The following is a 27103-nucleotide window of genomic DNA, read 5'->3' as shown; positions in this document are numbered from 1 at the left end:
CCCGTGAGCCATGGCCGCTGAGTCTGCACGTCCGGAGCCTGTGCTCCGCAACGGGAGAGGCCACAACAGTGAGAGGCCCGCGTACCGCAAAAAAAAAAAAAAAAAAAAAGTATTCTTCTTGAAAGGGAAGAGAATATATATTTTTAAATGGGATGAAAATCTTTTTTACAGTTAGGAGGTAACTGCCAATGAATAGACAGAATCATGCAAAAATGGTTACCTCCAAGAGAGGCCTCTTACTTGTCACCTCCTATCCATCCTTACTATTTGAATGTTAATTTCCATGTGCACCTACTACATGAGTGATGTTTAAAAAGAGGCATTTGGAACCTGTGTGAAGACTGATGGATTCAAGCCGCTTGTTTCCAATGGTATTGTTTTCTGCAGCCATAATGAAGACCATTTGGGGCTCACATTCAAATGAGAAGGGGGACAGAGGCTTTGTTGAAGCAAGCAGAGAGAGGGGCTCAGAATCAATAAGACAAGTATTATCTGGGGCCCTCTTTGTCCCGTAGGACTCTCAGCCTCTGAGTTGCTTCATGGTTAAAAGATATGAACAGGAGCATCATTCTGTCTTTTGTTCGAGTCTTGACTTCAACACTGTGTCATCTTGAATAGGTGACTTTTCCTTTCTAGGCTTCAGTGTCTGCCACCTTAAAGCAGGAATAAGAACAACAACCTCACAGAGTTGTTCTGAGGATTAAATGAGATAATGTATATGAAGAACTTAGCGTAGTATCTGGCATCTAATTTGTGTTCAGTAAATGTTACAGTGATGATGTGATGCTGAGGGTGATGATGGTGGTAATGATGATTGCTGCCACCCTTTGCCAACACTGTGAAATGCCAGCCCTCCACTGTTCTTATTTTTTTTTTAATTTTTATTGGCATATAGTTTATTTACAATGTGCTAGTTTGAGGTGTACAGCAAAGTGAATCAGTACATATGCACATTCTTTTTTTTTTTAATTCTTTTCCCATATAGGCCCTTAGAGAGTATTGAGTAGAGTTCCCTGTGCTATACAGCAGGTTCTTATTAGTTATCTATTTTATATATAGTAGTGCGTCTATGTCAATCCCAATCTCCCAATTTATCTTTCCCCCGTACCCCCCCTCCCACCGCCACCTTATCCCTTGGTAGCCGTAAGTCTCTGCTCTTAGCCAGGTCTCCCTGGCTATGGGCTCAGAGAAGTAGCATCTTACGGGACACTTGAAAGGAGGTATCTAGAGGCTGGAGGCTGCCCCTCTGTATGGTTTGCCTTAGGACTCATGCATCAGGCCACTCATTAATTCATTTAACAAATATTTGTCGAGCATCTTCTATGTGCCAAGCACGGTGTTAGGCCCTGAGGTTAAAACAGTGAATAAGACAAAGTCACCTGATAGTGGAGGAGATGGACAGGTATACATGCAATTTTAGGACCGTAAATAAATGCTGTAGTTGAGATAAGAACAGGATGTAGGGGCTCAGAGGGAAGTCCCTGTACCATCTTGAGTGAAGTCTGAGGTTTCTAAAACCATTTTAGAGCCTGGAGAAATGTGAATATCTATTTAACCAAGGAAAACAAGCCCTCACCTATATTATGATGCTTCTGTTGTTTCAGCTTCATTCTCTGCTTATATCATCTCTCTTCCCTCCAGAGTAGAAAAGATGCTAAGCATTTATTCCTGGGATTGGGCACCATGTCTACTAAGATTGGTATAAAATTTAGTGTTCAAGTTAGAATTTGTACATTTTTATGAAGATGGATGGATTACTCTTTACAATAAAATTAAATGAGATTTTTTTCAGTACGTGTACCTAATCCTCTTGAGTGTTTTAAATTGTTTAACGAACAAAAACCTCATTTAAATGAGCTATGAAAATTCTTGTCCATGGGAACATTTATAGAACATAATGGAAAATGCTTATAATTTGTTTATAATAACATGTGGGTCAGTAGCAAATATTTAAGAGGAAAAAAAGAGAAGATCTCAGGATAGTCTGAGTCATTATTTAAACTTCTGTCAGAATTGAGTCTTAAAACCAAGAAACTTATCTAGTACAGTTAAAGTAGTAAGAGGGCATTTTAAGAGTGTTTAGTTTTCAATGGACTAAATTCTAACAGAAGATTTTACCATCTTCTGGAAGGTCTAAAATGTTTTGCCAACTGGAAATATGTACATATTTGGTATTTTAAGTCTTTTAGCTCTGTATTTCATTATAACAACAAACTTTTTAGAGAACAATTTCTATAATATTAATCCCATAAATGATCCTATGATAGCCTGAACAAATGGATGCTTCAACCTCTCTGAGGCTCTACCTGTGAATTTTACAGTCACCAGAAACACCCTTGGTAACAGTCGTGGGTCCCCAGTTTATACAGAGAAACACATTTTTACATTAATAAGCAGACATCTAAAATCCATTTCAAGCAGATATTGTGGATGATCTGAGAACATGGAGGGGAACTGAGAGCATAAAAAGTTTCAGAGACTCTGGCAGCTCATAAGATCTGAGCTTATGGACTGCCGACTCTAGAACCAAAACCTTTAACTGGGCTTAGTGGGGCAAACCCAGCATTTGGTCCCAAGTCTGTCTGATTCCCAATCCAAGTTCTTAACCATTAGGAAACCCTCCAATTTTATCTCCCACTCAAATCTCAGCCTGTCCTGAGCATGTGTGTGTATACATACATGTATAAGTACAACATGGAACCCCCAATTTGAACACAGGTCCGTCTGACTACAAAATTGATCACTTCTCTGTGTACCTGCTGTCTCCTTGACCTAGAGACCTCCAAGGACTTCAAGGCTATTTCAGGCATTCTTTGATATGGGTACCTATGGGGGTGGGTGGAAGGCTTTTCCCTTCTACAGCTGAGTCAGCAGTCATAGCACAGAATCAACCAAACGGGAGAGGAAGTCTCAGAAAATATTTGTTGAGTGAATGAATGAGTAAATGAATACCTGTGCACAACTCTAGGCTAACACACAGTTACCTGTACTAAATAAAACCAGAAGAGCACATTTGAACCCATCTGATTTGAGCCTGTGAGCATCACGAATATCTAAGGTTAACTTACCAGCAATGGCTGTTTTTCAAACATCATTTACAAAAATCATTTGGGCTGGTCCCAGCCCTGCTCAGTATGTGACTAAAGGTGTATGGCAGAAGACAGACCATATGAGAGCCACACAAGGCGTATTTGATCTTCATAGGCCTCTGAGCAGGAAAGTCCTGCCCTATCCCACAGTGAGGCAGACAGCCATGGAATGATTTCTCTGTCGTCTGGTTCTGTCACTGCTCTATATGCCCTCATACCCCTGGGCCTGTTGGCAAGTGCTCCTTAGGGCTTTATCTCTGCAAAGTGGACCCACACTGTTGTTGAGAAAAGAGAAAAGGAGTAAAGAGGAGAGGCTCCAGTCTCTGCATTAGCCCTGCTTTGAAGGGTCTGGGGTCTCTTTCCTGAGCAAAGAGATGAGGGCATCTCCATTCCACAGCCCTCACGCTGAGAGAGGAGCCCCTATTTTCTCTCTATCTTTGGGGAAGGCCCTCTTCTCTGTGGTCATCATACCCCAGCACACCAAGAACAGGCTGCTAGTGGTTGAAATTCATTTACCTTGCAAGTATTATTAAACATCTGCACTGCCAGGTATTAAGAATAGAACAGACATTTTCCCTACCCACATGGAGCTTAAAGACCAGTAGGGAATCATGTAATTACAAAAATAAATGACAAGTTGTGGCCATGGTACATGCTACCAGGGAAAGGGCCATGACTGTGTGAGACCCTCTAAAAGGGGGATTAAACCCAGGCAGAGAAGGCAATGATGTTTCCACTGAGGGCTAAAGGTCCAATAGATATTAACTAAGAGAAGGGGAGCTGGAAGAGTGTTCGAGGCAGAAGTAATCATTTGTGCAAAGGCCCCATGGCAGCCGGGAGTATGGCAAGTTTGAGGTTTGAGTGGAGGGTGGAGATCTGCAGGTTTCCTCAGAAAAGTCAGGAGAACTCTGAGTGACAAAGGCTAACAGGTACTGGGTACTCACTGTGGGCCAGGCACTCTCAGAAGTGGTTTTTTTTGTTTTTTTTTTAATATTATCTAATTTAAGACTTACATTTTTACATGTGAAGAAACTAAGCCACAGAGAGGCAAAACAAACTACCAGATAGTGCAGGGTCTTGTTAAGGGCTCCTGTCTGTATTCCTAGGAGCCATGGAAAACCATCAGAGACTTTTAAACAGAAGAAGAGACACAATAGGATTTCTCTTTCAAAAGGATGATTCTGACAAAAATCAACTAGAGATGCCCCCACTTACACTGCCTCTCTAGGCCTCTTTACCCCCAAATAAAAATGTTTACATTTAAAACCATCGAGGCTATTGAATCTGAAAATAAATGATATTCTGAAAGAGAGACGCAGCTTGTATGAGCTGTAGTGCTGTGTGGTTGTTCTGAGGAGGTGGGCAAAGGAGGAGTAACCTAGTGACCCAGCTTTCTCTACTTTCTGGGAACTGTATTCCAAGAAGTTTAGAAGACAGGCTATGGTGTGGACTAGAAAGGGGGATTGAAGACACTCCCCCCTGCAGGCCCAGGGGGACTGTTAACACTCCCCCACCCCAAGCCAAACTCACTGAGTGTTGAGTCATAGCAGTGTCTTGCTTTGACCAGGAGAGCAAAAACTCCCTTGTGGGCCAAATTCAGGCTATGTGGCTTTTTCTTTGACAGCTGCAGTATTTTTTTTACATTAGGAAATTTTGCATTAAAATGTGGAGTTCTGGCTTTTCTGACACCTCTGGGCCACCATTCTCCCTTGGCCCCTTGCACTGGCCCTGGTGCATGCACACCCCCAGGCAAGACACACCAGCTTGCTCTCCCATATACCTGGCCCCGCCACTGGGTTGTCTCCCTCCCAGCTCAAGTCTCATTTCCTCACCCGTCTGACCCTGCAGACAGCTACATTTGTGTGCCCTGGATGGTATGCTAGGGAGGATTTCAGTTCATGGGTTTAGGAGGCTGGGCTGGAAGCAGGAAAGTCTTCTTTGAACTGGCTTCTGCTGGGGGTCTCATTCCAGGCATGAGATAAAGTACAGGGTGGGAATGAGCACAGCGCCTGGGAAACAATGAGGAAGTGATTCTCAGCAATGATCTGTGGGCGGATGCAGTGAGGCGTAAGGCTAATTTGGTAGATGTGGTCACAATTTGGAGAGAACAAGGTGAAAATTTGGACCTAAAGCATTAGAAAGCCATCAGAGGCTCTTAAGCAGGTTGAATTTTAGGAAGGAGAGACCAACAAAAACATGGTATAGGTCAAGAGCCTGGAGGTGGGACACCCTCGGAAGGAGGGAGAGTAGTAGTTACAAACTTGCATGAGTATTCCCGGATCAGGAATGGTGCACTCAAAGTAAAGGGCCAGAAGCCAGTGTGAACCCACACAATTTTCGTTGGCACAGGGCAGTGCTTACCGGAAAAAGATTGGTCATGAAAATTTAGCATCATGGGGAGAAAAATGAAATGTAATAAAAATTACGGTTGGTTAAGAATGGAGGCATTTTTACTATGACACAGCCCCACTGTGAAAACCTCTGCATCTGTGCCAAGGGGTGACGCAGTCGGCTCAGCCCAAGGGGCTGGGAGCGGGGCCTCCTCGGGCTTCCATAAAGCACAGATCTTGCCCAAATGTGGAAAACCTTTAGGGACATGAAAACCATGAGGGATCCATAGCCCTGATTTGAACCAAGCAGAATAAACAAACCCCTGCCCAAACTGGAACTCACTGGACGCCTTTCAGAGTTATCCAAGGGGAAAGGCTGGAGGCCTCAGGGGTCTTCAAGTGGGTTAATATCTTGTTTCACTGATTCACTCCAGTCTGATATAACTGCGTGCTCTTCGGTCTTTGTCCTTTTCTGTAGCATCTCTCAACACCTCAGTTGCAAACCCAGAAATGGATTGTGTTCTGAACCTAAAACATATACAGTACCTTTTTTTTTTTTCTGCTAATGAGATGTTAAAGCCCAAGTTAGACCATCTGGAAGTGTGTTTCATGTTCAGGAACTGGATTGGAAAAGTTCCAGAGAGCATTCACATTTTCCATAGACAGGGTTTTGGTAAGTTCCCAACCTCTTAAGCTCTTACCCTGTCTCTAGCCCACCTCTAGGAAATATAAGGTAATATAACACACTATGAAAACATGTGCTGAGTGCTGGCCATGGCTTTGTCCTAGCCAGGGATGAAAACAATGAAAAAAGGCAGTGTCCTTCATCTCTAGGAGTCATTGATTTAGTTGACAGAAAGACTGACGTTCGAATATGTGGTTACACTGTACTGTGACACATATGAGGCAAAAATTAGTGATTAAGAGTGTGCACTTTGGTAACAGACATACCTAAATCCCAGATCTACAACAGACAAGCTGTGTGACCTGGGGCAGATTACTTAACCTTTCTGTTAACCTTTTTAAGTTGTATCATCCTGCCTGTAAAATGGGGACAATGCAGATACTTGCCTCAGAAAATTATAACAGGATAAAATCAATGAACCTAATGAATATAAAGTGATTAGCGCACTGTCCAAAACAAACAAAAAAAGGTGGAGATGGAGCAAATAAGACATTCCAGAAATAGCAAGAACAGAGGCTTAGATCAGGATGGTTCTCCGAAGTGAATAGCAAGGGGTCAGGTTTGGCAGGAGGGAGGGGGCATGGAGGGAACTGTGGGAAATGGAGCTGGGGAGGGTGCCCTCGTCTGGAGGCCATCTGGAGCTGCAGGTGGCCCCTGGGTCAAGGCAGACCTCAGGAGGATGAGGGTCCAGACAGAGCTATTCCTGGCTCTTGCCCTCAGAGCTCATTTCTCCCATCCACCCCCATCCCTTCCCACGATTCCAGGCTGCATCAACCACCAACAGCACCTCACCTGCCTCGAAGGTCTCTCTCATCTTCCCAGTTAGCTCAGGTGGATCATACACAGGTAAATTCCTTTTTCTCCTTCTCTGCCTCAGCTGTGAGAAAATTGGAATTTTTTTTGAATGCAAAGTCTTCCTCTAAAAAAAAAAAAGGATAGAAGGATATGAGGGAGGAAAAAGAGATAGAAGAAGGGAAAGGGAGGGAAGTGGATAGGGGATGGGATGGACATACAGATGTCCAGTAACAGACATGTTCAGCAAAGCACAGACTACCTCATATATCAAAAGTGGGTCACAAAGATCAGCCTTGCCAGTGGATTCCATTTGAAGGACTTCCTGTTCTTCTCTTCCTTGCCTCTGTCTGAATGTCTGGTGGACTTGGAGAGATTACACTAGCTATCTGAGGAAAAGTCTCCTTGCCGACATGGATGCCACATCCCTTCCAGAACCTTCTCATCTGTCCACAGTGGGGGGAGGGGGAAGCCCAGGACTTAGATTCCTTTGGCCTTAGGCTGTGTCACATTCCTTTGTGTTTATCAATCTCTCCATCTGTTCATTCAGTGACAGTTACTAAACTCTCCTCTCTGCAGGCGTCCTGCCGGGAGGGAGTTGCAGATAGAAACATAAGCTATAGGAGGTCCAAACAACAGTACTACAGACTCTGAAAACAGCACCAAGAAAGGACCAGGGCTACCCAGAGCACCTTTGTATCACATATATCATACCCAAAGGTGACTGCTTAGTGTTTAACTTGGACATAAATTCTGGTGGTATTGTTTTTTAAAAAGGTTACTCTTGTACCTTTATTACTTTGGACCTAAAAGCAAAAAGCCTGCATTGCTTTAAAAATATTGTTATTAAGACTAACTTCTCCTACTGCTCAATTTAGTACAAATTAATGAGAAACCATGTATTTATGAAGTGACCTATGGTGGAATAACATAATTGTAATTTCAGCTCCTATGTTGAAAATGAATTTTTGATTATTTGATTATTCAGTCTCTCTGAACCTTAGTTTTCTGTATCCACAAAGTGGAAATAATAGGCTTATCCTATAAATCAAAGCAATGTAGGGGCATTCAATTTCCTGACTCTAAGCCATTTATAAACTGTAAGCTGTTGTTGTTAACTGCTGCAAATAATTGTGATGATAAGTAATGACTATGATTGTGGTCCTGGGTGTGGGTTTGTGAAGTCAGTGGGCTTATTTTCTGCTATATCTGGATGCTGCTTTCCCTGTGGCCACCCTACTTACAATGCAACTCCATCAAAGCAGTGCTTCTCAAATAGTAATGTGCATTTGAATCTCCTTGGGACTTTGCTGAAATGCAGATTTGGATTTACTAGGTCTGGGGCAGGGACTGAGATTCTGAGTTTCCAGAACATTCCCAAATGATGCAGTTGCTGATGGCCAAGACCCTCATGTTGAGTAACAAGACTCTAGATTACCTCTGGAAGCCTCCTCAAGGGACCTTTCTGTATCTCATGGCTTTTGTGTCACACACCTTTGCCTAAGGAGAACTAACTCATCCTCTGAGGGCCAAAAGCTTCCATGCCAGGCCTACGCCTGGTCTTGGAGCGGGAAGCCCACCTGCTGCACACAGAACAAGAGCCCCATCCTGCGGCAGCACCCTTTGGTTGCTGCCACACACAGGAGGCAGCCTTTTAAAAAATGTTCTCCTGTTTGTTGGTTCCACTTCCCCTTAAGCTCTAATCTTTGGCTCAGAAGGCATCTTCAAAGCTTGGTGTGGTCAGTTCACCAGCCTATTTGAGTCCGTCTTTGAACCCTGGGGCACTGGTCTGAGCCAATCAAGTCCCCAGAAAATGGATTTCTAAACCCAAAGGCACTTGCCCTATTTCTAAGAGCTACACGTAACTCAACCAGTGCGAGTAATAGAAACAATAATAACTATCATTTATTGAATCAGGAACTACATGCCATAAACTGTTCTAAGTGCTTTAGCAACACCAACCCTCTTGCAATTGAAAATGTGGTCCCAGAACCAGAAGAAATCTCAGACCCCACCAAGACCTCTTGAATCAGAATCTGCATTATTTCAACAACAAAATTCCTAGGTAAAAATCCTGGGTTCAGTGCTAGCTGTGCCACTCACTAATGGTGCAAACACTCTTTTCTCCCTTGCCTTCTGTCCTCAATCCCTTGGTCTCATTCAGTTTCAAGGTCACCTTGAAAAGACCGCAGGTCTTTCCCATTGACAAAGATGTTTGAGAGTTCTCTTTGGTGCCCAGGATTGGTGGTCAACAGCTGTAAGTTTCACTCAGAGTGGCCAGAGAGGATTCTTCCTTCAGAGAGGGCAAGGGTCCAGTTGGGTTCCTTCAGGTGAAGAGCTTACAGAGTGATTAGATATGATCCACCAGCTGTTAAAAAATAAAATCTCTTTGTATTATTTATATTTATATCCGTAACTGTAGACAAAAAGGAAGTCACCCTGAAAGAAATAACAGACCAGTAAGTAATTGGGCCTTCAACAGAATGAAAAGCCACATGTCCTTTGTGTATTAATGACCTATTCTCTCCCTTTGCCAACTCTCATGTGCTTATAAACAAGTAAATAATAACACATTCCTTGGGCATATGACAACCTTCCCAGAGTTCATGTGGAAACATGTAGGTCTTCTATTAATGGCCCAGCCACTATACTGTTTTGTGTACACATCATGTAATTCCCAAAGCAACCTGGTGAGGTAGGCTCGTGATCCCCATTTCAAAGATAAGAAAACTGAGACTTAGGGGCCATAAATTGGTACCCCTACAAATTCCAGTTGCTTAAGAAGAGCTTGAGAAGGGGGAAGATAGCTGGTGGCTTTACCTGCTGTTGTCCTGAGCTATTCCCTCTGGCCCCCAGCTTGCCTGTCCCTGTCCACAAACCAAGGCCCTATGGTTAGGCTAAGTGGGTGTCTCTGTTTTGAAAGGCATTTTGGGGACTTCATAGTGATCCCACCCCCTTCCAACTTCAGAGGTTTGCCAGAGTATTTGTCCCAACCACGTATGATATTTCACTTCTAAGGAGTTTAAGAAAATTGATTTTCCCCATCTTCTTGTTTCTTTACTGGTGTTTTGTACTCCTTCCAGCTGGGAGTTCACAGGAAGCTGAGCAGATGGCCTGCTCCACTCTGAGAGATTAAGTACAGGGTTAAGCAACTAGAGAGTGGCTGAGTGGGATTTGGGCTTGGTTCTGTCCCACTTCAGAGCCCGGGCACCTGAGCGCTCTCCCGCATTGCATGTGAAGCCTAGGGCTCCCCCTTCACCACCTCCTTACCACATGCCTCTGGTGGGAGGCATGAGAATGAAGGTGCCCAACGCTCCCAGGCATGCAGCCCTAGTTTGCCCAGTCAGAGCTGGCAGCACTCCGGCTCAGGGTCACAGATACAGAGGCTGGGCAGTCTGAACTGTTTATGTCCAGGTATGGGCACCAGTACCTCCTTTGTCTCTGCTGCTCTGACAGAGGATGACAGTTGTTATTCCAGGTCCTATGACTGTTTTATACCAAATCAGAGGGGAACTGACCTCAGGAAGGAATTATGAGGTCTCTCCAAGACATGATGAAACCTGTGTGTGTTTTCTTTCCACATTTTATTGGGCTGCCTTCACCCTTCTTCCACCTCCCACTGCCATCATGGACATCACTTCACAGAGCCAAATGGCCTTACTTATCCCCTAGGCTTTGGTCTAAGAAGGCTTTTGTGAGGATTCCTCTCAGTATCTCAGAGTAGAGGACAGTCAAGAGGCTGATGCAGATATCCATGCAGGTGGGAATTGAGAGAAAGCAGTGAAAATGGGATGGAAGGGACTAATTCTGGAAATAACTGGTGGACGAGTGGGTGCAAAATCAGCCCAGGACATGGAGGAATAACAGATGCCTCCAAGATTTTGGATCTGGGGAAGTAAAGGTGGCGCCCTAAAAAGAAAGGGCAAAGTTAGATCCAATTTGCATAGCTTGACTCTGAGGTGCTGGGATGTTCACATAGACACTCCGAATAGAAGCATCAGGATTGGAGCTGAGGGAGAGGTCAGAACTGGAATTACACATTTGCAAAGTCATCTGCTTAGCTGTGATGGCTGCAGCTTGAGATGAGCTTTTCTAGGAAAGAGAGATGAGAGAACTGAGACTGTAGAGTTCAGTCTCAGGAGCTGCAAGGAGACTCAGAAGCCAGTGCCGTTGCTGGAGAGGTAAGGGGAGAGCCAAGATCCTGTAGTGTCCTGAGCCAGGACTCAGGGGAGGTCCATGGTGTGGGGCTTAGATTTGTAGATTACCAGGCTCCCTCTACATGACAATGGCATGGTGATTTTAATGCACCAAATCATAATGTCCTCAAATCTATCATTAGCCACTTAGGCATAGCTTTTTTTTTTTTTTCCTGTTAAATGTGGCTTTGACTTTGTCAGCAAAGATCTTCTGCTTAAATCATCAAACATAGTCAAAAAGCTATTAATTGCATAATTAAATACAAAGCAGTTCCTGTACAGCCTTGTCCACTACTAGATTAGATACATCCCATAGGTTGAATTCACATGGTAAGTACCTACTGAGTACTTGACTTGAAATAGCATTTGGTCAACAAGTGGGACATGGTGAATCCTAATGCCTTCCAGGTTTTGGTCCCACTTTAGTTGAAAAGGGGAAATGAGTTTTGAGTTCGTGCATAAATTTAACTCTGGTACCTAGAGTACAAGAAATGGTGAAGAGAATGGACTTTGGAGTCAAATGAGTCTAAGTCAGAATCCTGGCATCACTACGTAACTACCTGTGAATATTTAGGCAAGTTCCTTAGCCTCTCTGAGTTTCTTCAGCTGTAAAATGGAATACTTAATCATAGTCAGACCAGAGTCACTGATAGGACTAAAGGAGATACTTAATAAAACGTTAGCAAGTAATGCTGTCAGTACCATTAGTGTTGCCTTTTATGGGAAAAAAAATTCCAGGTCGGTATGTGTTTTTCTTATTAAGTGACTTTGACCTACCCAAAGTCTGGTACAGGTCAGTTCTGCAATAATATGTTCTAAATCAGAAATAACACACACAAGTTTTCTCTTAAGTCATAGAGCTATTTTAATTGATGCTCATATCGTCACAGGTTGAAAATGTGATTATAATAACAAACAATAATGAAGAGTACATTTTCAACATGAATTTTTAAAATATATATTTCCTTTCTTTAAAACAAACATAATTTTTAAAAATATCAGAGTGTTTGTGATTTGGAGTCATGGTTACAGCCATGTCCCAGTTTGCCATCTGTTCTTGTCCAATGTACAGGTCCAAGTTAGGGTCAGAACTGCAGTTAGACAATAAATGTCTGCTGGTCTCATACAAAGCTCTTCTCAGTTAGACTGTGCTTACACACACAATATATTAATATAAAATGAGTGTACAGTTAAGCATATGAAAATCAAAGTAATGCACTATATTAATAGAATAATGGACAACAACCACATGATTTTCTCAATAGATGCAGAAAAATGATTTGACAAAGCCCAATACCCTTTTACAGTAAAAACACTCAACAAAATAGGAACAGAAGGGAACTTCCCTAACCTGATAAAGTGCATCTATGAAAAACCCACAGCTAACATAATGCATAATAGTGGAAGACTGAGAGTTTTCCACCTAAGATCAGGAACCAGACAAAGATATCCATTCTCACTACTTCTATTCAATATTTTATTGGAGGCTCTAGCCAGGGCAGTTAGGCAAGAAAATGAAATAAAAGGCATCCAAACTGGAAACAAAGAAGTAAAACTATCTCTATTATCAGATAACATGATATCGTATATAGAAAAACCTAAGGAATCTACTAAAATACTATTAGAACTAATAAATGAGTTCAGCAAGTTTGCAAGATACAAGCGCAGTTGTATTTTTATACACTAGCCATGAATGAACAATCTGACAGTGAAGTTACAAAAACTATTTCATTTACAACAGCGTCAAAAATAATAAAATACTTAAGAATAAATTTAACAAAAGAAATTCAAGACTTGTGCACTAAAAACTACAAAGCATTGTTGAAAGAATTTTAAAAGACATCAATAAATGGAAAGATCTCCTGTGGTCATGGATTTAAAACTTAATATTGTTAAGATGGCAATACTCCCCGAAGTGATCTACTGATTCAGTGCGATCCCTATCAAAATTCCAGCTGCCTTTTTTGCAGGAATCAATAAGTAATCAATGCATTACTACAATGCATGGCAAGATGTGATGAATATTTCTTTTCATATGAATAAATGAGGATTTTTTGAAAATGTTTGATTATTGGTGGGCACCACACCAGAGGGTACAAGTTGCAGGTTATAAAAACAAAGCAAAACTTTCCATAGCCTGAAATGGTTTGATATATGACTAAGTCTCTCCATCTGGCTTCTAAGATCAAAGGCCCCAGAATTCCTTCTTCCTCTTTCAAATGATGAATTCATGATGATAAAAAACAGCTAACTACTGAGAGCTGAATATGCACTAAACGTTTTACATGCATTTTCTCATTTTAATTTCCCTATCATCACGGTGACATGGTTGTAGAGAACTTACCCGAGGTCATGCCACAAGTCAGTGCCTGAGGTGGGCTGCAGCCCCACACTTGTGTGACTCCCAGGACCTCACTCATAACCACTGGATTATACTCTCTGTTTCCCTGTTTTCTCCTTCTGGGGGAGATTCCCCCCAAGAGTTTACAGCACTGGAGGTTCTAACCACAGCAAGTAGGGGAGACAGTGGAGTAGAGAGGGAACACCCTGGACTGGGAGTTGGGGGCCAATTTTGCCAATAATCAGCTCCATGACCTTGGGCAAGAAGCTTGACCTCTCGGAGGCATAGCTTCCTGATTTGTAAAGTGTAGAAAATTTGTCCCAACTATTCCTGAATGTAGTCCTTCCAGCTCAAGCATTTGGTCCAAGTCCTGCCTCATTTACCTACCACTGGGAAAACATTTGATTGTCAGTTGTACAGAAACACTGAGACGAACAAATCCTTCAAGTCAGTGTAGGGTGGTGATTTGGGGAGCCTGGACTTTGGTGTTAGACTGATGTGGCACTGCTTCCATCGCCAATCGCAGGGTGATATTGAGCAAGTTCTGTAACCTCTGTCCCCATCAGCTAACATGGGTGTAATAGCATAGGGTGCTATGGCATAAAGTGCTGTGAGGACCGAGTGAGACCTCTTTAGGGAGCTTAGTGCAGTTCTTAGTGTACAGTAAGTAGTGGTTATTATATATTTAATAATATTATAATTTATTTAGTGTTATTATTATTGATGGTTATAATTATAAAATAGAGACACAGAATCCCTTAAGGGTAATTAGTATATGTTTAAGTAGCTCAGCCAGATCAGACTCTGGAGTTCAGGTGGCCTGCTTGGGCTGTGTTCTAGAACTAGCCACATCCACTGGGTTGGCCATCAGGAATGTGCTGCTGGGTACAAGGGCATTAGATTGTCACTGACACTCCAGAGTTTCCCTCCTATTAACTTGGAGTCAGTAATGCCATTTTCCTCTTAAGCACGGCATCTTATTATAGCTTACCATGTGAATTTTGGCTCAGTTAATTTTGTTTACCCAAAATCATCAGAAATAGATTGGTGATCAATGAGAGAGACTGCTAAAACATTTGGTTAATGTGCCGTGAAAAGAAAAGAAATTACTGCTCCCTGGAAATTTCCCAGTGTGGGCAGGGAATTTTTCTCTCTTTCAAGGTTTTTGGAAACATAATAAGCACATATAATGGTATATTTACAAATTCTATCACAGTTTTATTTCTAACAATAAAAAATAGTTAAACATAACATTGACTACTAAAGAGCCATTAAGATCCAATATTAGAAAACTAGTTTTAGAGTTGGGGAAATGTGCACTATAGAGTAAGTTGGGTTTTTGTTTTAAGTTTAGAAAAAAAGTATGTGTTCTGATGCTAATTTTGTAAATGTTTTATATATATATATAGAAAAAATGTGAAATGCTACAACAAAAATATTAGCAAGATTATCTGTGGGTGTAGGATTATTGATTATTTTAATTTTCTTCTGTATATGTCTCTAAATTTTTTATACTTTCACAGTGAGCTCATATTTCATTGGAAATCAGGGTGCAGAGTTACTTTTTATTAATAAGAATTCTGTCAGATTTTTTTCTTCTAAGAGGCTCTTCAGTCCCATAAGGAGTTTTATCTGAATATGGCTTAATTCTCAACCTAGGCATATTGGTTTTTTCTTTTTTTTAAAGTACAACTTAGAAATAATATGCTTCATTGATTTTGTGAACTTGTAAAGTCATGCAGTTTTGAGGACAAACCAGACACATTTGTTGCAAGATTGATTGTTACTCTGAAAACCAATAACAGATAATGAGAAAGAATCACCAGTTAACTAACCTTTCTCTAAACCCATTACTTCCCTGTTGAAAGCAATTTTCAACTCTGCCTGAGATTGTCTTTAAGCCAACTCTGAATCTTTCATAAAATGAAATCAACATCCTTCCTCTCCTGTCTTATCTTATATAATTGGAATTGTATCACTCAAAGGCTACTAAATGTGGAGTTGATGAATCCAGTGCTTAAGTTAAAAAAATAAAGGGATTGTCTACAAAATGAATTCAAATCAAAGAAAAATGTATAGAGTAGATATAATAAAAGTTTTTCGTACTTTCTTCCCTAATTGTAATTTGAAGAAATTTTTCGAAACCAGTATTGCAATATTTGGAAAAGATCTGAGCAGCTCAAATGCCAAACCAGTTTGTGCCCATGAGAAGATTAGAATTTTGTACTCTGGATGAATTTTTCAGATACCATTTTGATATATTTTTTAATACTGTCAAACCTGCGTTAGAAAAAAGTTCAATGAAACAGAACTGTGCAATATATAAACACTTTCATTAGTTTGGTATGTACTAGACAGATACAAACATATACCTACATTTTAAAAATTCTTTTTCCTCCAATAGGTTCATATTCCATTGTTCCCAGCTTGCTTTTTTTTCCACTTAAATTTTCAATTTTAGTACCTATGAATTTACCTCACTTTGTCTGTATTTTTGCAAGAATTTCTGTCAGATAAAATCCCAGAAGTGGAATTGCTAAGACAAAGGGTATGCATGTTTAAGTTTTTGTTTTGCCTTCCAAGAAAGTCTGTGCCCATCACACCACCACTCACAGAGAGTGAGAATGAAAAATAACATTTCAGAAGCAGAGCTATGTGGCAGGTTCTCCCAAAGGTTTTACCTTTGTAAATATATACATACATACATACTAAGCTACCATCAAAATATAATGCAAGTACTATATTCTATTTTTCATTAAAGTCAGATTCCTGTAAGGTATAATCCTGCCTAACTTTTCAACCACCTCTCTCCCTACCCGGAAAAGACTGTGTGTGTGTGTGTGTGTGCATGTGTGTAACAGAGAAAAACAGAGAAACAGACTCAGCAGGAAATCAGGGGAATCCTTCTCTCCTGCAGGAGATCTCTCAAAATGTTGACCATAGTAGATGGTAGACTTTTGGAGTCAGAGCTGAATTTTAGTTCCAGCCCCATCTCTTAGTAGCAATGAGTCTTTAGACAAATTGCTTAACATTTCTGACCCTCAATTTGTCGTTTATAGAATGGGGGTAATCACGCTTGCCTGACAGTGTTCTTTGTAAAAATTAAAATATGTTACTTCGTGCAAAGGGCTAATAAATGGTGAGGTGCAAGAGCTAGGTGAGTAGCTCTTGTTGAGATGCCAGAAAAGGATTAGGGTGACCAAGCCAAGAGCATCCTGGATGGTAAAGCTTTGAAGACTTTTGCAGAAAGACTTGAGGAAATAGCATTCTAGTTAAAATATGCTATGTAGGGCTTCCCTGGTGGTGCAGTGGTTCAGAGTCCGTCTGCTGATGCAGGGGATATGGGTTCGTGTCCCGGTCCGGGAGGATACCACATGCTGCGGAGCGGCTGGGCCCGTGAGCCATGGCCTCTGAGCCTGCGCGTCCGGAGCCTGTGCTCCGCAACGGGAGAGGCCACAACAGTGAGAGACCCGCGTACTGCAAAAAAAAAAAAAAACTATGTAATACTACCCCTTTCCAACCTCCATCCAATGTCTTCCCCTCCCCCACCCATATTATAGTAGTGTTTATCAGTCGTCTCTCCTAGGATGTTCAGTATCAACAAGGATCTTTTCTTATTCACTGAATCCCAACATCAGTGTAGTCTTAACCCCATTGAGATACATTGGCAGCTAATAAGGCTGGCCCCTGGACACAGAGCACATCCATGGTGACCCAGGCTCAGCTTGGTGTAATGCCGAGTACTGGGCAAGGAGCCAGAATCCTCTGATTCTCTCTCAGGTTTACCAGTTCCAGGGTTGACCACTCACAAGCTGGATTCTTCAGCAGATCTCGTAGCAATTTAACTCAAGCTTTATGAAAAATACAGTTAGCCATGCCAACCTATCATGGCTCCCTCACATTACGTTAAGAGAGTTTGTGAGATTACTTGGTAAACTCTAGACTTGCGTATGAGACACAGCAATAAAGACCTTTTGATAGGGATCAAAAGGCAAAAAGAGAAATCCATGGGAAGTGGCAGGTTTTGCTGAGCTCTAGGCCAAGCCCAAGGCTCTTACACGGCTTGCACCTAAACTAAAGTTTCTGAACAAGTGCTAACCCTGAGGGAGGGAGCAGAATTCCAGGGGTGGGAGTTATGAAAGCCACAATACCCAGGGCATTGGGTGAAGAGTTATCAAGGAAAAGTACTTATCCAGTGTAGAGGCTTTTCTGGATATTTCTGGGTTGCACAATTTGTGGACAGCCCCTGGGAATGGCAGTTCATAGGCAAGATGAGGGCTTTCTGATCACCAGAAAGGAAGAAAGGAACCAAGGATTAAGTGGATGTCTCTCATAGCAGCATCCCTCAAGGGAAGACTTGGCCCAGACTCCCCTCCTTCAAGGTGGGGCGATTGCCTAGATCCACCGGGAGACCCAAAAGTTTAGGCTGTACGTTTCTTCACGTATATGTTTGGATCCTCCTACCACCCCCATTGTTCCTTCATGAGCCACACCTGTTCTCTAGTGCCTTCTGGAAAATAAAGCTTCCTTCATTTTCTACAGTGATGCTCCATCTCTCCCAATGTATGCTACAGCCATCGGCAATGACTTGCAGTTTCCTAAATAAGCCATGGTCTCTCTCACCCTTAGACCTTTACATAGATCTTTACATATTGCCTTTGGCAATATGGTGGACTAAGGTTCTTTGTTTTTTTTATTTTTTGGTTTCATCTCCTGGTTTATTAACTAGCCACGGGCCGCATCAGTGACATAGGTAGTCTCATTCCTCTAATATTAGTTTTAAAAGTACGATTATAACCCAGCTGTGTACACCAACATATTCCTTTCCAGAGGATTCTGTGTTTTCAGGGTTACTGAGGTGTAACATAACCAGAAGCTATGATTCCATATTGATTTCCAGATCAGAAAATGCTCTATCCCTCCAGGTCACTTTAACATCACTATCAATACACCTATGGTAAAAGCAAGTTGCTTTTGCAAAAAGTTTAGTCATCCCAATGTCAATCTCCTGGTGTTTGGTACTGCTTGTAGAAAACGTTACCATTTGGGGGAAGCTGGGGGAAGGGTACACAGGATGTCTCTGTTATTTTTCCAGTTTCCTCTGAGACTACAATTTAAAAATCAATTTAAAAAAAATGTTACTCATGGAATAGAAGATAAACATTTCAGTTCAAATTTTAAAACAAAAATCTGAAAATTCTTCGGAGAGCTTGGGAGTCACCTAACAACTGTGATGCCTCAGTCAGGGGAAGGGTGAAGCCCAGTGAACAAAGGCTTATTTCCTTCTAAAGCGCCTTACTAACTGGCAGTGCTAAATGTGACATGGCATGTCGCTCTGCTCTCCCCAACTCCTAGACCAAGGAGGCTCTGAATTAGCGTCAGCTCACAATCAACAGGTGAGAGGGAGGCCCCCGATTTTGTGAAAACTCAGGGAGAGAACAGTGCAAATAATTTATTTCTGTCACTCGGCGTTTGAGGCTCACTCGCACCAACTGCACAATCCCCGGCCAACAGTCTGCCAGGGCTCAGAGCCCGATCGGGACCCAGGCTGGTCTGGGTTTCATCTCACGACTTCCGACGGCACCAGCGGGTCGGCCTGGCTCAGGGCGAGCTGGTCCTTCTTCTCCTTCTGCAAGACCTGCTCCTCCCACAGCGCCTGGTCCCACCTGATCGTCGGTGAGCACCACGGGCTTGTACTTCTCGTCGAAGAGCCGCTCGTTGGCCTCCGAGTGCAGCTGGTGGGGCCCGACGGCGCGCAGATGTGCCGGCAGGTGCAGGAACTCGTCGTCGTTGATGTCACAGTCGCGCATCCGGGCCCCCAGCACCCACCAGCGGCCCACGAAGCCCACATCCAGGATCCGGTCCAGGAAGTCGACCCAGCCGGGCTACAGGTAGCGGCAGCGGGCCTGGCAGAGGCTGGCCTGGGCGTCGAAGGGGCCCGGGCTCACGTGGTGCAGGCAGCCGCGGCCCCGCAGCAGAGCAGCAGTTGCACGAACGCCTCCGAGTCACGGTTGCGCGTGGCGGGGCGCCAGCAGCAGGAGGGTCCCTGTCGCCTGGAGCAGCGCCTCCTCAAAGGCCACCGTGCCGCCCAGCAGCCCCCCGTACACGGCCGCCCGCACGGGTCGGGCCTTCGCCACCGCCACGTCCCCGCAGGCTTCAGCGTAGTCCCGGAGCAGCCCGCCCACACGCGGGGCTTTGAGGCCGCAGCGTCACCAGTCTCAACGCGGCTTCGGGGCCAAAAGGGACTAAGGTTGTTTGGAACCACTAACCCCACAAGCACCCGAGGCCCTGTTTCCCCCACTGACAAAACTTTTGAGGAGACTGTAATTCCCATGCAAATGATATAGAGATAGACAGCAAGGTTGAAGAGAGCTGCTGTGTGCTATGATAGTATATGCCCCTCGTGGAATTTATTAAAGGCTCTGAGAAGTCCTGCAGTTAAAATAGAAAAAAAGAAAGCTTGTTTAACTTTGTTTAACCCAGTATGTCTCTAAATTATTAACCAAGGAACGGTGTTTTGCATAAATTCAGTGTTGCACACTTTGGAAAATACCCATTTAAAGCATGGGAACATTCTTATGAATTTATAAGAAGGAAAGGAGAGGGCACTTTTGAGTTTCTATATGCTCCATTCTAATGTAGTTGTAATGTAGTGATTGACGTGATGGTTCCAGGCTGAACAAAGAAGGGAACTGTCCATGCTCTAGGGTCAAATCCTTACCTTTGGAGTTTGAAGAGTTCATTTTATCAGATCAATGCAAGTAAGTAAGCACAAGAATTTGATTTATACTAACTTAAATCACTTGAGATGCATCTAAAATCCAGAATGACAATGTGATATTCTGTCGCTACATGAGGTTGTATGCTGAGTGATCAAGAACACGAGCTCTGAAGTCAAAAAGACCCTGATTCAGATCCCAGGTTCCTAGCTTACTATTTATGTGACCTTATGTGAGCCTCACATAATAATGCTATCTACCTCCTAAATTAATCCATAGAAAGTACTGAACTCGGTTATCAGGGAAATAGAACTTGAAGACACTGTGTCTCACAGTAAATTTTGTTAGGCTGCTAGAGTGTCTAGAGATACGACCCTATTCTACTGTAGAATAACTATTAACTGGAGAACATGGGGCTGAGAGCAAACATTGACTGTAAATGAGATCGATAATTATATTCACCAGAAATTTTCTAAAAATTTTTTCACAAGAGAAGAACTACGGTTGCCTGTGGGATTAATGAACTTTGCTCCACAAATAATGAGGAATGATCAGGGGTCACAGAGCTCCTGGGTCTTTAATCCATCATAGAGTTGCCCATGTTGCAGAGAGGGAGATCTGATGGTGACTTACAGCTGAGAGTTGGGGCAACGTGGCCTGTGAATAGGAAAGAGGAGATTAAAGGGGAGCTCAGCAAGAATGAGAGAAAGCGGGAAGTATTTTTAACAGCTGCTGTTTAAATGTGGAACTTGAAGAACACAAAATATGTCCCCAAAAGATTTCTGGGATGTTTCTTTGTGGTGCATGATACAAAATCCCCGAGTAATCCTGCTTTAAGGAAACCTACACTAAAGGTCTACATTATGTTTCAAGGTTTCTAACCTCAGATTTGTGTTTCCTTTGAGTGTGATGCCGTGCTTATATTGAGACACATGGGGCCACTATATTTATTCGAGTTACACCTACCAGGCTTCTTTTTCTTCTTTTATTCAAATTTGTTTAGGTCTCCTTTATTGCTATTTCCCACAAATCACTAGATTCTTCTTCATTCATTGTAACATCATGTGACTCATGTCTCAAGATACATTGTGATTTACAATATATCATGTTATTTACATATTTTATTACATTATCTCTTCTCTTGCATATTAGATAAGCAGCTGTTTCATAAGATTTGGGAGTTACTTTTATTTCCTTCACAGAGTGCTATGCTTTGAAATCATGTCTTAGAGCTGGTTAATTCTGGGAAGACTTTCTATATATGGTTAATTCCACTGTACATAAATTATCAGTGTCAGAAACTGCAATCTGCCTCTGTCATCATTCAGGCTACATTCTGACTCAATCTGGGGGAAATCTGGTCACTTTCTCAACCATTCAGCAAGTTGGAGAGTGAAGCCACGTAGGCTTGATTTGAGTACCTGCCTTATTTTAATTATTTTCAAATATGAGCTTAGAGAGAACCAAATATGATTTTGTATTCCAAATCAACACAGGAGCTCCCAGGACAGACCTGGTTTCCATTTTTCTGTTCCATCCACATCCTTATTGGTTAATTAATTTGAACAGACTGCGTGGCCCGATTTTTGGATCAGAAGATATGGTCGCCATACTCACAGAGGAAGGAATCAGGGAAAGTAGACTCCCCTTTAGGGAAGGTACATAATGAAGGGTAAGGCTAGTTGGAGTTTAAGGGATAAGGGAAGTTTTACTGGTTTGTATTTAAGGATGAGGGAAACTAATATCTGTGTAGGCAAAGAAGAGTCAGTGGGAAGAAAGGGATTGAAGGTGGAGCTATCCACTGAGGCAAAGTGAATTTGTGCTAAGGGAATAATTTTGAGCCTCTGAATGAATGTCTTTGGTGCTTCTATCTAATGCACTCATTAATTTCCCTCTCGCTGCCACCTTCTTGTTACCAGTTGTGGAGCAGGGAATGAGATTTATTTATTTTGTTTATTTAGATACATCTCCTCGTTACCTATTTCTTCCTTACTTGTATAGGTGGTTCTGTCCCTGCACACCTCCAGGTAAATCTCAATGGACTCAGAGTCTTTGAGGGCTGAATGTTGGCAGAGCAGACCGTGAAGTTTTGAAGCCTGGTGTGCAGAGGGTCCCTGGGTCTCCTGCGTATTCAGACATAGGGTGCATATGCCTATATGTGTACAGGCCTCCTCCCCCTACTGCCTTCTTCCCTCTTCCACTTCAATTGCTGTGCCCATGCCCACCTGCATTTCTTTTCATGGTGGTGGTTAGTCCCGGAGGATGAGGAAGCAAATGGTACATTTTACTTCACTGCTACTCTGCAGAGTGTCACAGTGAACTGGTTAGGGAATGGTGTGCTAGATCAGTTCTGCTTCTGAAAACAGGAAACTAAGCCTTCCCCTACCTCCAAGGAGTGGGAGGGGGCAGGCAGGAGAGATATCAGAAAGGTCTCCAAAACGGGAGAGATAGTATAGAACTATTCACCAAGCAGAAACTTCAGTTGAGAAACGTATAAAATTTTGAATGGCTCTCAAGTAAATACCTGTCATAGGGGATACCAGCCTTGGTGTAACAGTGACTTTTGTTGCTTTATTTCAGAACGCCAACCAGGCACCTCTATGGCCAATTCCAGTGCCCTCCCTTCAAGTTCAGCTGGGATCAGCAAGGAACTGATTGATCTGCAGCCCCTCATCCAGTTCCCAGAGGAAGTTGCCAGCATCCTGATGGAGCAGGAACAGAATATTTACCGAAGGGTCTTGCCGGTAGACTATCTTTGCTTCTTGACCCGGGACTTGGGCACTACGGAATGCCAGAGGTCCCTGCCCTGCCTCAAAGCGTCCATCTCAGCATCCATTCTTACCTCCCAGAACGGAGAGCATAACGCCCTTGAAGATCTTGTGATGAGATTTAATGAGGTAAGAAGCCACTCTGAGATGTTTTGTAATGATTTTTAAGCATTTCTCCTTTTAGGTTTGTTTGTTACTGATATCTCATCTACCTGTCTGTCTGCCCACTTCCATGATGACTGTCTCTTTTCCAGGCAATGTCATCCTCTCTTTCACTTCACTCCACCCTTCAGCCTAATTGAGACCATCTCCATCCCATACCATTACCATGTCCACAAGCCTTCTCCCTTTGGACAACCAGTATCCCCCCCGCCCCATTTTCTCTATGCCCTTGCCAAAATATTCTCCCTGGGCCCATTTTCAAAGATTCTCCCCCTGTTCCCACAAGTGCTTTTAAGACCAGATGTCTCAATTTTGGGTTTGGCCAAGGGATCATGGGATCTGTCTGGCCCACTCTGTCTTCCACTATCAGACCTCCTCAGCAGAAATTAAACACTAATATACCTGGGTAAGGACAGCTGGGAGGAACATGGTCGTGAGGGGCAATGAATCACCTCATTCCTGATCTCTGCATCCCATCAAGCTCCTCAGCCCCAGAAAGTCCCTCCATGGCCTCCAAGGCCTTGCCAGAAGCAAGTTCTAAAGAGGACAGGTGTGACCAGAGTCTGGGAACACCTAGGAAGGAGGCAGTGTACGAGCTCTAGGCGCTCACTGGGAGGAAAAGAGCCAATGGCTAGCCACCCTGTGGTCCTGGACCAAGGATAAAGGACAGGATGGAGAGGAGGTCGCCATGCTATGCTAGGGTCACAGGATGCTCCTCTCTCAGGCTTAGAGAACACTTTCATTCCATAGCATAACCCCACACCCAGACCTTTCTGTTCTGTGTTTTATTTCTTCTAGACTTCATTTCTATGTCTTGATTTTTAAAACACAAAATTACAGTCTGTGTGTTTGGTGGTTGTTGGTTGGTTGAATTCCACAAATACAGTAGTTTCCTACTTTAGTCATTTAGTAAACTACCTAAATGCTAAGAGGATGCTCCCATCCTAGTTTGTATATATCTCTGATTGACAGAGGATCAATCAGCCTTTGTTACTTAAACACTTTCCAACTATAGCAGTTCACCTTGCAGCCTCCATAGCCTTCCAGTCATGACCCTGGTGATGGTTGTATCACAACAGTGATAAAGCCCAGTGGATGGAAAGTATTAGAGGCTGAGCTCAAGCAATTCTGTATCCAGACATGCCTTGAGCATCATTCCTCAAAGGGAGATCCATTATCCATAGGAATTGCTAATATCCATCTAGCACCGTCATACTAATTATTTAATATGTGCCACTTATTTGTTCCTCACAACAACCCTGGGCGACAGATCCTTGTCATTGACCCCATTTTAGCAATGGGAAAACTGAGACATGAGGAGATGAAGTTCTTTGCCCAAGGTCACACGGGTGGTAGGTGACAACAGTGAGACTCAAGCCCAAAGAGTCAGGTCTCAGAGCCTGGGCTTTGAGCCACAACAATATCCTGCCTCTCGCCTGTATCAGGCTCATACTGAGCGTGACACCTGCTAAACTGCAGATTCCTGGTCCACTCCAAACTGAGTAAGACAGACTCTCTGGGAGTCCACATGAATGCTTGTAAACCACACGGCCCCCGAAGTTGCCTTTTAAAATAAAGCTGATGTTCTTGATTTTCCTTGCTGATAAAAACAGAGTGGAAAATGAAAGTTCCAGTAAACTGGGTGATTGTATTAGTGGATTTTACTGTATATCATGAATTATTTTAAACTTCCTGATCGACTCACTCAGACATCCTTAGGACCCTACCCTTGTCCTTTGTCGCTATTGTTGTTGTTTTAAATTCCACCTGAAGTTAAAAGTGATTTGCCTGAACTTTAAAAAGCTAGTTTTAAGTTAGTTTTGGAGAGGGAAAACTTGGATCTCTTCCATTTAGTACCATAACTTTGGGAATCAAAGATGAAACAGTGATTTCACTAATTCAGAATTAGTGATGATATGAACCACAGCTGGGTTAAGGCATGCTTGGGACTATCTCTGAAAATAGTTAAGCTAAGCAACTTCAAAATGTAAACAAGGTTTCTGGGAAAACACCTGAACTACTTAAAAGAACAGTCTGTATTCAAGTATCCTCAAGCATCTATTTTCATACATATTATGTGTATGCCGATTAAAAAATCAGTCTAATGTAGTCATTACAGGCAGATCCCAAATGACCTACACTAGGCAAAACTGGGAGAGCTAAATTCTAGTTGTTTTATATCCTTTCAGCTAAAAAGGCTTCATTCCATTGAAAGAGAATTCTTAAATTCAGATTTCACCTATTTAGAATGGTCTTGCCTCCAAATTAGCGTGGCTTTACTTTCTGTAAAGAAAAAGAAGAAAAGGAGCTAGCATTTAGGACTAGACTGGAGATTGTCACTTTTTTTCTTTTAATTTTATTAGAGTATAGTTGATTTACAATGTTGTGTTAGTTTCAGGTGTACAGCAAAGTGATTCAGTTATACATATACATATATTCATTCTTTTTTAGATTCTTTTCTCATATAAGTTATCCCAGAATATTGAGTAGAGTTCCCTGTGCTATACAATAGATCCTTGTTGCTTATCTGTCAGTGTCACATTTTTTAATCCCACTAATCCTTATGACAGTTGTGTAAGGCAGTTATTATCTCTGACTCACAGGTGAAGAACGTGAAGCTTAAACAACAAAATAAATAATGATAGTATTGGACTGTGGTCCATAGAATAAAGTAAATATTCATGAGTCCATACTGATATAAATAAATAAGTGAATAAATAAATCAATGGGAGGAGAGGGAGAGGTACAGCTCTTACTTATAAAAGATTTCCAATTAATAAATGTAGAAGGGATGAGGGAAATGAGAAATCACCATTAGGACACCCCAGCAATAAATTGTTACAGGCGAGAACCACTGATGAATGCTAAAATTATTGAACAAAATATGAGAAACAAGATATTTGCATAGTCTCAAAGTATCTATTCACAAAATATGTATTAATTACAAAAGGAAAAATAGAACAGTGAGAACCCCAGTAGACACCCACCTTAAGTAAGTGCTCAAGGTCAACATGACCAATAATAAGACATATTGATGTCTTATTACTGGTCACATCTCCTGATGTGACGCACTCAGAAGGACTGGATGTAGTCTCTATGACGTATTTGCCCCCCCTAAAAAAATAACCTAACTCTAATCATAAGAAAAAAACCATCGGGCAACCCCAAATTGAAAGACATTGTACTCTTCAAAAGTGTCAGGGTCATGAAAGGTAAGGAAGGACAGAGGAATCGTCAAAAATTAGAGGAGACCAGGAGTCATGACAACTAAATGCAGTTTGGGATCCTATTAGATCCTGGACTAGAAGAAGGATACTGATGGGGAAACTGGTGAAATTCTAATCAGGCATGTAGTTTAATCAGCATGAATGTATCAATGTTAATTTCCTGGTTTTGATAAAGGGACTATATTTAAGAAAGATGCTAACACTGGGAGAAGCTGGGTGAGCTGTGTATGGGAACTCTCTGTATTTTTATAACTTTTCTGTAAATCTAAAATTACTTCAGAATTAAAAGGTTTAAAAAAATAGTGAAGCTCAGAGAGGTTGAGTCACTTGTCCAAGGTCACACAGTGGCTGAATGAATGTCAGAATCCAGATGTCTGTCTTTAAAGTCTATTCTCTTCTCAGCCAACTGCCTTGCCTCTCTACTTGTTAAATTATCAAGTTAAAGTTTGTAGTAAAACCAGAATTTCTGATTTTGGATTTAATTAGCCTCGGTCTCCTTTCCCTCTTCCCTCCCTCTCTCTACTTCTGTTCTAAACCTCCTGTGCATCTACCCTTTTTCTACTCCTACCATTTCTATTTTTATCGAATTTCCTATTACCACTCCATTCATTCACTTAAGACTTATTTATTGAGTGCCTACTATGCTATAACCTTTTCTTTTTTAATTGGCGTGTCACACACTCTTTTAAATAAGAAATGAGCAATATATGATGAAAATTTACAACATTATTAGCCCATACTTTGGTTCTGTCAAAATTGGATTCACAAAATAAATGCACTTTCCTCAGTGGAAG

General features: G+C 42.2%; 1 protein-coding gene and 1 pseudogene across 1 annotated transcript in view; one reads left to right on the top strand and one right to left on the bottom strand.

The window, feature by feature from the left end:
* The window catches only part of PLCE1 (phospholipase C epsilon 1), a 315415-nt gene that overhangs the window by 165991 nt on the left and 122321 nt on the right, over positions 1 to 27103 (top strand). Inside the window, exon 4 of the mRNA XM_060285871.1 lies at positions 22733 to 23049. Within this exon, the coding sequence (XP_060141854.1) occupies positions 22733 to 23049 (317 nt within the window). The remainder of the gene's footprint in view (positions 1 to 22732; positions 23050 to 27103) is intronic.
* LOC115858013 (mitochondrial import inner membrane translocase subunit Tim29-like) lies at positions 18994 to 19767 on the bottom strand (annotated as a pseudogene).

The sequence above is a fragment of the Globicephala melas genome, chromosome 16, assembly GCF_963455315.2.
Source record: "Globicephala melas chromosome 16, mGloMel1.2, whole genome shotgun sequence".
NCBI classification, from domain to species: Eukaryota; Metazoa; Chordata; class Mammalia; order Artiodactyla; family Delphinidae; genus Globicephala; species Globicephala melas.
This window is presented reverse-complemented; position numbering and strand designations above follow the sequence as displayed.